This window comes from Homarus americanus, unplaced genomic scaffold (genome assembly GCF_018991925.1).
Source record: "Homarus americanus isolate GMGI-L3 unplaced genomic scaffold, GMGI_Hamer_2.0 scaffold28, whole genome shotgun sequence".
Lineage (NCBI taxonomy): Eukaryota > Metazoa > Arthropoda > Malacostraca > Decapoda > Nephropidae > Homarus > Homarus americanus.
Window position 1 is genome coordinate 5,189,069 of NW_024742238.1, and position 12,067 is coordinate 5,201,135.

At 36.1% G+C, this 12,067-nt stretch overlaps 1 protein-coding gene across 10 annotated transcripts in view; it reads left to right on the forward strand.

Annotated features, from left to right (window-relative positions):
- Positions 1 to 3,688: 3,688 nt before the first annotated feature.
- LOC121876655 (dnaJ homolog subfamily C member 13-like) overlaps positions 3,689 to 12,067 on the forward strand; it is a 64,505-nt gene continuing 56,126 nt past the window's right edge. For 9 of the 10 annotated variants that reach the window (XM_042381969.1, XM_042381970.1, XM_042381973.1 and 6 more), the window contains exons 1-5: positions 3,703 to 3,797; positions 8,953 to 9,033; positions 9,359 to 9,488; positions 9,850 to 9,990; positions 10,693 to 10,872. In XM_042381969.1, the coding sequence (XP_042237903.1) occupies positions 8,969 to 9,033; positions 9,359 to 9,488; positions 9,850 to 9,990; positions 10,693 to 10,872 (516 nt within the window). In that variant the 5' untranslated portion in view covers positions 3,703 to 3,797; positions 8,953 to 8,968. Of the gene's footprint in view, positions 3,798 to 8,952; positions 9,034 to 9,358; positions 9,489 to 9,849; positions 9,991 to 10,692; positions 10,873 to 12,067 lie in introns of all 10 variants that reach the window. The other variant, XM_042381966.1, reaches the window with a different exon arrangement.

Here is a 12,067-nt window from a genome sequence, read left to right on the forward strand (position 1 = left end):
TATTACGACATTTTAAGTGGATATTGTAGGGGATACTTTTATTTTGTGTGGAATGCAAAAATAGCCTTGTGCTTCCCATCCAAAAAGTTTTGGCCGATTTGGCCGTGAAATGGCGTGAATTTGGCCGTGAAGCTTGTCGTACATCTGGCAACCCTGCTTCCCAGCCGTAGTTGTCCAACCTTCTCGGCTGATGGGTTCAGTAAATAAATATTATTAGATAATAATAATTGTGCTTTACTGTGCAACACAGTAATACTAATTTGAATATATAAATATTAATAAGCACATAAACTAACTCAATGGATATTAGCTGCCCATACAACAAATTTCATAGTACTGTATAAACATTCTAAACAATATTGGTATTTTTTAGTCATTTGGGGTACCTTAAGAGTCTAACTATGGGATCAAGTACTCAAAAAGACACATTATCTCTACAGGATTTTTGTCACAAAACATTTTTCGATCGCATCAGAAAATACAGATCATAGGTTAGGTTAGGGTACGATGAGATATTAGGTTAGCTTAACATACATCGGTTAAGAGGGGGGTAGTAACTCGTGATTCTCGATGGAAATGAGGGTCAGAATCGTTCATAACACATCATAAACCATCAGAAAAAAAGTCTGCAAGTCGACAGGGATGACCACAACTTAAAATTTACCCAATATAGCCTATCTCGAATCTAAACATCAAAATACTTAAGGTAGTTATTGTAAAATTTTACCCATTATTTAACATAAATGATGATACTGTATATCCCAGTGGTTCATTAGTGAATCATCAAAACAATAACAGCACTATGCTGTCATGTTTAGCAAGCATCAGGCATTATCAAAACAAAGTCCAGACAATGACATCAATTATAAATTTACTCGTATATCCATCTAGTGCTGATATACTCTGTAAATCCACTGAAAAAAGAAGAGAAAGTCTACCAGGTAAAAGTACATGACAGCTGAGCTGGTGTGAATATGGGAGTTTTTTATGTCCAAAAGACCATAAGAATGGAGGACACCATGCTGGGCAGGCTCATTTACACCCAACCCCTATCGGTCATACTGTATATCCATCAAACCTTTGTTTGAAGCTGCTCTTCACGGCACAATTCTTCACTTACGAAATATCCATGACTCAGATCATAAAAAAAAACACCCTTAAAATTTACCTGAACGTGGAATTTGGGATCTGAAGAGGCCATCCTTTCCACCTACGACTGCAGCCCAGGGGGTTTTAAACTTGTGACGTCATTGCAAATGGCGGTCCTGTTTCCAGAGAAATAAACTTATCTCGACTATTATAGCAGGATTTTAAACTTTCATTACAAATAATATACCGTATCACTCTACGAACGTGGCAGTGTATTATTTTTTTTGTTGGGCACTCCCCCTACATCCTTGTGTAAGGTGAAGCGCAGAAGCGTTTACAGGGCCCAACAGGGAAGCATGCTAAGTTCATGCTTGCCTTTATGTCTCATGAGTTAAGGGCGTAGAAGCCTGAAGAGTCAGTGGTTTATGTCATCATGTTATTGGAAGCTCCAACAACTCCCTGAATATGAATTCGCAACTTTCGACTTACAACAGGTACCTACTTTACTGCTAGGTGAACAGGGACTAATGGGGGCTAAGAAGTAAGTCCAAACAACTTCCACCGGCCCGGGAATCGAACCCGTGACATCTCGCTTGCAATGTTAGAACGGTACCGCTTCTACCACCGGTCCCCCTAGTGTATACCTTGTGGATACTTTTTAGATGATTATGGATACGTTTTTACTTTTAAGTATCTTTTTGGATACGTTTTGATTTTCCCACTGGCAACACTGGCAGGCAGTAGTACCTCCCTGTTTGATAGCTCACTAGCCTAGGGGCCTAATTATCTACCAAACAAAGTATTTGTCCAAGAAATGAATATTATATCCAAATTCAGTAATGAAAATATAGTAAGAATTGATCCAACTGTCCAACTGTTAGATAGAGTGGAATCAAAGGCATTTCGCCTTATTAACTCTCCTCCTTTAGTTGATAATCTCTCTTCCCTTTCTCTTCGAAGCAATGTTGCTTCACTCTCTCTTTTACAGGTACTTGAACGGATAATGTTCGGTGGATTTGGCATCCTGTGTACCGCCGGCAAGACCGTGGGCTCGGAATACCTGTCTTACCATTTCTGTGTGGATGTCGGTCACACTAGAATAACTCACACAGCCAAACTGTGGAATTCTCTGCCTTCTTCTATGTTTTCATACTCTTACAATCTGCCTTACTTCAAAAAGCTTGTCTTCTTGCATCTTCGTGTGTAGATTAATAGTCTTTTTCTCTTCTATTTTTAATTTCTTTTTACTCTTAATTTTTCGCCCGGGTGGATTATTCCCCGTAAACAAAAATACAGATAGAGATTTGATTCTTACGACACCGGTCGGAGCAAATAAAGATTACACACTCCAATTTATTACACCCTAATATTAACCACCCTTACGCTCACCTAACCCAACATAATCTAGACCCCCAGGAAGATTTAGGGTGGTTAATCACCAGGTGAAATAAACTGGGGTGCCTTACCTTCACGTAGTTCTAGAGGCCGGATATGGACGTCCTATCTGCCAGGGCCGGATACAGTCTGGTGTTTTTGGTTTTGTTTTTAATTTCACTACTTAAAACCTCATAAGTTATTCGACGGGTTGGTCTGTTCTTTATTACTTTTTACGACCTTTATAGTGCAGGAGGAAACCGTAGTGGTAGGTTGGTTAATCTTAAGGTTCATAATTGAGTCATATCCATCTACAATATAATGACCTCATCCTCCGAGTCGTTTCTCCTTTTCTTGTACAACAGCTCTACAGCACCTACTATATCGGGTTGATGTGTCTTCAATAAGGTTTCAAATTCCGCTCTCTTATCTAATAGTGTCAGCATTTCAGGAGTGTACTACATGACTTTAAAGCCGGAAATAGTCTTCGGCAACGTTGATAGTGACTCCGGCCTCCCTTCATACTCAGTAGCTTATATCAACCAGTTATGTAATTTAGGTGGGTAGTGACATACTGTAGTGTGTGTGTGACAATGGACGTAATATAAGAGTGCGGAAAGGTATTGAAAATGTAACATAAGCGGACAGTGGAGGGTACAGTGAGCGTAACTTAAGATATCATCTGAACCGATCTTAACCACAGGTCGAGACACAGCATCCCAACGCAAAGTAATTTTACTATCGATATTCTTTATGAAACTCTTTATAGAATCTGCTGAGTATTTAGATATATTTCAAACCATAACTTCTACTTAATAAATCATGTCTCCGTGTAAGAAATACTGTATAGAGTACTAATACTGTACGTATTTATGAAATACATTATCTTATCACCACAGGAGTTGTAAAGGATATTAATAATTCATTAGCAGATTGCTGGAAATAATTTGCATATTATCTATGAATTTAAAGAGTTAGTCTAGTTATTTTTGCTTTGAATATGTTACACTCCACTGCTATTACCAATTATTATAGTCGTCAAGGTAGAATTTTCACTTACCTGTTCTGCAATTACTAGCAAATTAACGAGATATTATAAACTAATTAAAAACAATTAATTAAAAATTTGAGCATTAATGTATGAAATTATCAGAAATTGCGTTAATCTTGCACACATATGAGATAAAGCCAAAGCGGTATCAATCGGGCAGAGAGTAGAAGGACAGATCCTCCCAGCAAAACACCCACCGTAAACACAGAGAACTGTCACGGGTGAAAATATGGACATTTATTAGCTATTTCTTCCGCTAGAAACTTGCAGAATTTTACAACAGGTACGTGTATATGTACTTTATCAGTCTACTGGATATAATTGTTATTTCACTTTGACCTGAGGATTTATATAGTTTATCTACTGAGTTGACAGTCAGCGAGTATGACTGTCCACTTGTTTTCCGCTACCATCACAATTATGTTTCCAACATATTGCAAGTAAAAATAACCCTCTCGCATTATATAACCTTATTTTTATCGTGTAAACATCTAATTTGGTAGTTAACTTGTAGTCAAATTAAAAAAAATTAGTTGACTCGTACCTTGGTACATGGGCAGTCAATATATGTACCCTCAAAACCTATCATCACTGAAGTGTGGACTGTATTGATGTAGTTGGTGTCTGATGTCACTTGTGACAGCTAAGTCCTTATTTTTAAGGAAGTTGCAACCAACTTGACAAAGAATGAAGTATAAATATGTCAGGCAACACTAACCTGGGTTTTTTTTATAAAAAATACAATGTTTGGAAACATTTTTACATAATTATATAAAATTTCTACTTCAAGATTTTAAAAATAACTATTCATAGTTCCATAAGATATTTTGTAAAGCTGCAGAAGTCACAAGTGAAAGTTCCATATAAGTGGTTACATAAAAGGTAGAAGTGTTATCTCATAGTAGTATTAAATCTGTCCATTCAGTTAGATGTATGCAGTATTGTTGACCACTTTGCCATGCTTCATCATCAGCCTTCCAGCTGTTCATCCACCACCAGCATCCTCCAGGATTCCATCTGGGTACTTTTGATGTTGCCAATCCTTTCTTCTAACCCCCTCGATGTTCCTTGTTTAGTTTAAAATTTCCAGCCCAACCCTTCTCAGAACATGTCCCCAAAACCAAGCTGTTGTCTTCTGATTGCCACTATAATCTTTCTTCCCAAACCTTCCTTCTCCAGTACCTGCCCTCTCAAGTACCTGCCCTCTCAAGTACCTGCCCTCTTCAGTACCTGCCCTCTCTAGTACCTGCCCTCTCTAGTACCTCAATATTTCAGCAATACCTTAGTTTACAAGTGCATATTATTATGAACCACATTAGGAAAATATTGTATAGAAGAAAACTTATTTCTTGCCCTGCAAATATCAATAGAAGCTTGAAGAAATTGCATCTTCTTTCATTGGTTTTGCTCTAGTACAGTATGTATTAAGAGGAAAATCAGCATGGACATCTTCTTCACCATGTTTAAGGTTAAAATGTTGATGCCCTCGCCATCGATAAAGGGATTCTAATGCTTAGCAACCTTCCCAGCAAACTTTCCACATAGTCAATTAATAATAAAACAACACCCTGACCAATACCTAACCTAAAATACGGTGGTAGTTAGTTGCTGGTGAGCATTTGTGGGTATAAGGAGATGCTCTTCAGGTATGAAACATTGTCCTGGACAAATTTGCCAAACCTATTAATATGAAAATTATCAGGAAACCTTGTTATTTGTTGTTATTAATTTAAAAATGAATTTCTAATTATCTATACAAAAATGTTCATAAGTTGTTGCTGTTGGTTATTTTGCTGTTATGAAGCAAAAATGTTAATATCAGTAAAAATTTGGAAAAGGACAACCATGGAACTCTATACAGTATTGATTTGTATATAAGGAGATTGAGCCAAAACTAAGAATACTTTACTCTATTCTGTTTTTGTCAGAAATTTATATTTTTCGATTTTTTTGGTTATTACTTTTCAGTTTCATTGAAACATACAATTTTGATAACACAAAATCGGAGGGGCTTTGAAGTAAAGGAAAATTGTGGGGTAGAAACATCCAAAACTGATGAAACCAAAGCTAACAACCAATATATAGCCACTGAAAACTTTAAAACATGTAATAGCTACCTGTATTTAAGAACAGGTGCCTGAATTAAGGAGCCCAATTAGGAAACATTTGAACAGAAGAAAAGTTCTTCAGTTTTTAAAGAACATCCCAGAGGAAATACATTTTTGCCAAACAAAAAAGTCATCAAGAACCTAATCTAATGACTCAAACATCATTATATATGTCTAACCTAACGACTCAAACATCAGTATACATGTCTTAACTTAATGACTCAAACATCAGTATACTTGTCTTAACCTAATGACTCAAACATCAGTACAGTACAGTACAGTACAGGCACCCCCGTATTTACAATGATTTGATTTACATTAATCTGTATTAACATTAGTTAGGTTAAAACACACTCCCATGATTTATGTTAGGTAAAATACAGTATGCGTTAACAATAGTTGTCGGGAGACTAAACTTGCTGACAGGGAATATAAAGACTGGGGAAGTGCGTTTCTCCCTTCACTTTTCAAATCCAAGATGGCTGCTATATGCAGAAACTTCTTTCCATCCTCCGGGCGGTGTCACCTACCTATACGCAATCTCATGACCACCCTGTGTATTAGTCCCATGATTATTTCCAATATGATTGCACCTGCCCTCTCTCATGTAACAAAAGTTATCATTGCTGTACTTATCTTGCATAACATAGTGATTGCTGTGACATTTGCCATTTATTGGTGACTGTAAAGTGATCAACTGTTGACTTTGAAAATGGCTAACAAGTGTCCTGCTGAATCTCCTGCCTCTGGGAAAGCCGAGATTTCGAGGAAGACCTTGTCTCATGAGACAAAGTTAAAACATTGTTAAACAGCAGGCATGTTATTATTGATGTACTGAGTGTTGTTAATTTTTTATTTATTTGTTTGATTAGTGTAGGATAGTTTTTTCGTTGATACATGTCTGTGTGAGACAGGTCAGGAATGTATCTCATTGAAATCCATGTTAAAAGGCTCTTAATTTAAGATAATTCATTATACACTTGGGTTTCCAGGAATGCAACCCTCTCACAAATAGGGGGATACCTGTATATAGAGTTCTAAGGTTGTCCTTTTCTGAAACTTAATCTTATGTCTTAGTTGTGAACTCTTGGAACAATCTACCAGAAAGTGTTGTGACGGCACCTAAGTGTGAGCTCTTTGAAGACGAGACTTGACCAACACTGGAACAGGTTCAGGTACATTCAGGAGCCGGTGCATGTCCAGTACTTGCCAACTGCGTAACAGAGACATGACCGATCGCCCAAGCGGCTAACGAGCCGATCATTTGGCGAAGAGGATAAAAGAAAAAGAAAAGTAACAGAGACGTGACCAATCGCCCAAGCGGCTAACGAGCCAATCAGTGGTGAAGAGGATAAAAGTAACGTAAAAGTAAAAGACATTTGTTTACCAGTATTAACACTCACATAAACACCTGATATTGGCGGCGCACCTAGGGGGCGGGTCCACCAAGGTTTGCCAGCATGATAAAAAAAGTTGGAAAAACAAAAGTAGGACAGATGTAATTCTTCTGTACAATTTCCCTCAGGTGGCTCATATTATTATGCACTGTGTTAAACTTTTACTCACATTTCTTATCCTAGCTGTCCACAGTATCTTAGCTGTTCACAGTATCTTCATCATCTTAGCTGTTCACAGTATCTTCTTCATCTTAGCTGTCCACAGTATCTCAATCACCTTACTCACCTGAATAACCAATTTGGGTGAGGAGAGCACATGGGTGATCTTAGTGCAAATGGTTATGTTTGGGGTAAATAGAGTACTGTACTGTACTAAAAGAGATCTATTAGTCTAGCTGAGCGGCTCTTCCGCCAAGCACACTACCTCCCCGTAACATTCGTTTTAACACCTTAATGCAGATATGTGGTGGATCTTACTCTTGATAAAATGGTCTTTATTATCCCTTGCTTTATATGCTTGGTGTCATTTGTCTTGATATATATAATTAGTGAAAGGAGAATTAGTGGTGAATGTGTTCTTGAAAAATTTGTTTATGACTTCATCGGTTTAATATTCTTTATTTCAAACACTTTTTCACTCATACCTTGAAAGTTAATGTTTTCAAGCAGTTACTGGGGGGGCATTAAAGTGAGCTAGAACCTGGTATCATTAAGTTATATATGAATTTATTTCCAATACTCTCATAAGAATTTAGTGGTTTTTGTGATAATGTAATAAGTTTAATGGTAATACAGTAGTTTACCAAAACTTTAGATAATTTTTTGACAAAAATATCAGTTTTGATGACTTTTAATTTGTAGAATGCAAATTCAGTGGGTAAGAAATAAAACATGAGTACATGTACAGCATTAATGTACAAGAACAGCTCATGTTGCTACAAAGCTTCACCATCTTGCAACCTAACCTATCTTAAGGTTGCCTAATTTTAGTATAAATCTTTTTTTTTACAATCAATAGGTTTAGGTAGTTTATGTTTGTTTATTTTTGTTAATGGGTTAAGGTGATAGCCTCAATGTAGGCTCTGTCTGTTGAAATTTAATAGGCACACTGTAGGACTGAATTCTGATACACTATTTTTTTATTACAAATTAGAATACCACAGAACTGAGACTTTCATTGCCGAATTCTCAGTAGTGTTTTTGTGAATTTCTTTTTTACCACAATTGACTTTATATAGTTAATCAATGCACATATAAAGAACTTAAATTTGTACCGTAATCAGTTTCATTGTAAGTGATAAAACTTAAAAAGCACAAGTTCATAAACTTAAATTTGGTAAGTGCTTAGTACAGTATTACATTCCTGCCAAACTCAAACAGTATTTAGTGGTACAGTAGTTTGTTTTCATTTGCCAGAGCTCTTGGAATTACATACAGTGTTGCCATTCCATAAATAAATTCAAAGTTTTTTTTAATTTTTGAAGATTTCAGTAAAGAAAAACCCATTAATACTTGTAACAATACTGTTACAGTATTTTCATACAGTACGAGTATTTATCTTTGGTAATGTGTTGCTCCTTAACCATTTGTGTATGGGGGCCCTCTGAGCTGAATAAAATTGTCTGGGATTAGCCAATTCAAATATTAAGAGTGGCATCCCTGTATTGAAGGGGTTAAAAGCATTTATTTGATAAGGTTTTGTACTCAGAGTGTAAATTTGACAAAGTATGATGAATTCATAACATAGCCTTAGATTTACAAGAACAAAGGAATACTGTGTGAGATGATAGGTCATGTGTGTAGGATATTTTATTATTCCTTATACTGTTCTTTATTACCCATTTTATCTTCATGTTAAATATCATAAGGGTACAGTTAACAGGTTATAAAGAGTTCATGTGTTGTGTGCATAACAACAAGCTTTGGTCAACAGTGTGGGGGGCTGAACCATGGGGACAAACAACCAGGATGTGGCGTGTTACTTGGTTACTAAACACTCCGCATGGAAGGGCAAGTAAGTTACACATTCATTATATAAAAATAATTTAACTTGTAACAAACTCTAAACTATATATTTATTTATTTATTTTATTTTGTTTATTTTATTTATTTTTCATAGGTTTATACAGTAATTTGTGTGTGTTGGTCTGGGTTACACATTTTCGAGCATTGGATATTAAAGTCGTCTTTTATTTAAAAAAAAAATATTCATACATACACAGAGAAATATTATAAAGTGTCTTTGTGATGAACAGTTTGTTTTAAGTTGCCAATGTACATACAGTATTATTTTATAAAGCTATGCAAGTCCGGTACTGATACAGAGAACAATCCTTTAGATACAAGCGCATCTTCAGTGTGGGAAATGCTGGCATTACCACATATAACCCTGGTAGTATGGAGGTGACCAACCAGTGGTATTACCATGACTTCCTCAACATAACTCCAGCCCTTAAGGGTGTTGGTCAAGTAAGTATTCACCCATTAAATACTTAATTCCTGTGTTTACCTTTAATGAACTCTTGATGCTGGATCATGCCTCATACTAATTCTTTGCAGTTTTGTCTACTTAGCTTACCATATTTCTGTTTATACATTACTGTACTGTACTATACATATTACATTTTTTAAGTTCTTAATAATAACTGAAGCTATGGATGGAAATGTAGAGTATATGGATTTTCTTTACATCTGTATAAAATTGAAATCAGTCAAGTTTCCAAGAATATAAAATTATAGATATTTTTCTGAAATTCTTAGATAATGGCATAAATTAAGATAGCAGTTAATATTATAGGTAGTTGATGTTGAGTTTCATGAATTCTTTCAGGTTCCTAATGAGTTTATCATAACTATGAGAAAAGGGAAGAAAGTGGACCACATGCGTTTCTCATCAGAACACCGGACAGACATTATCTCTGAGGCTCTAGTGTTTAGGCACAATTTTGCTGAAGGAATTATAGACAACCTGGTAAGTTATTTATTTTTAGCCTTCACCACTGTGTTTATGTGGCAATATAACAGTAGTGTCACTTCTTAAATGTACTTTACTCAAAGAAAGTCATAACATAACATGATAAGGTTGTTGTATAAAATTCTGCAAATTTTCAGATTCCTCTGTTTAAATATTTATTAATTTGTGTTCAGGGTGAGAGTTGTACCATTTTCCAGGGTTAGGTTTACTCTTTGTTTTGAAAATTTATATTGCAGGTAATTAGGTGATTTGAAGGTTTCCGTGTGACTGAGGAATGGAGTGGTTGTAAGTTTTGTGAGTAAGGTCATCATGATATCAGTATATAGGGAAAAAATGAGGAACTTATTAGTTATATATGATAAGCATCACTGTTTTACCATATACTTTGTTGCATTGTAGAAAGTTGAGGTCTTGTATCATAGATTTAGCACACAATAGTTTCAGACTCAGATAATAAAACAATCAATTATTGTGGTTAGACATGTAATGCTGATTTTCTTATTAACTTTTGAGAGATGTACAGTATGTATCTTGTTGAAAGGTTTGAAAATCACAGCATTGGACTTTCTTTCACTAAAAACTCGCTAAACTCTGACCTCCTTGACAGTTCTTCTATCGTAGGAAAAAAATCTCTTACTGTCTACCGTATATAAACATTATAAATTTATCAAAATGATTCACCAAATTTTAACCCATTAGCGAGCCAATGCACAAAAGGTCCACTGGTCAGAAGCAAGACATCCAGTAGTATTGGAGGTTACCCCATGCTCTGTGGACCAGCTTGATGCTGCGACAGGGGCCCCTCTAGCCTCCTACATGTTCAAAGATATTGAAGCTCTTGTTCCGGTGTCAGACATTCCTGGTGGCCTCTGTATTCAGGTAAGATTTTTAAATTTTTCTTTTTCTTTTTTACAATGCATCCAGGGACAAGGCTCAGAATCCGTTGTGTAGGACATTCAACAGACACACACAGGAGTTAAACCCAGTATATATGTTTGGCAGGTTCACTGTATGCCTCATTTTCTGACTGTATACTTAAATGTATTCAGTACAATATTTTTTATTCTTTTTATTTCAGGTTAGTCTTCAGTTCAGAGTATTAATACTTTTAGTGCTTTAAGCCAGAATTGGGGCCTTAAATTAAATCGGTGCACAAACCCTCTTTAAGAGTCAGGAACTTTCACTGCAATAATTTAAGTTTCTGTGCAGTCTACATCATATTCCCAGGCTTACTGACCCCTTCCCCACCTGTTCAAAGGCTTTAGTTAAGCTTTAACTGCCAAAATGTCTACATCTCCTGTGTCACTATACACCCTTCACCACCAGATCAATGCACCACCTTAAATACCACCAGATCATCACACCACCAGATTATCCCACCACCATACATACCATACCACCAGATCTCTATATTACTGTATAGTTATTTATTTTTAAAAGTGTTTCTTTTAGTTGGTTTCACCACTATATTGGTGTTGTTTGTTTTAATGTCTAAATGTTCCAGTTACTTTATAAGAATAATGTTGGGTGCTGTCCATTTTCCATCACTCTTTTGGTAAGAGAATATTTAATGGCATGGCATGGATTTTATTGTTGTAACTCAGTGATACACTTCTTATATACAGCTGGAGCTGTGAGCTCATATCCAGAGAGCGCAAGTGACATGCTCAATTAGTAACAGTTTGCCAATCCACTGGTTGCTACAGCTGAAATATTCATAACTTGGCAAGTGGTTGCACTGGCTCACCTTAGAGCATGATAGTTTAAGCACCATGTCATGTTATAAAAAGGCTGTGCATTCCCTAATTAGTTTGCTGTAAAATATGGAACCACAATGCTCGTGGACTATGTTAAGGATTAACTATATTCCTGGCCATCATTATTATCATCATCAGCAATGCTTGGGAGCCATTTTCCATGCTTGTGTGGGTTCTCCATGCTGCATTGTCTCTTGTAGTCCCTCATGTCATTTCTTATACAGTAGCCTGATTATTCGTAGAGTCAGTATATTGTTGCTTTACTGTAACTGGTATCACCATACAGTTGTATTTATCTGGAATTTCATTTTATAAAT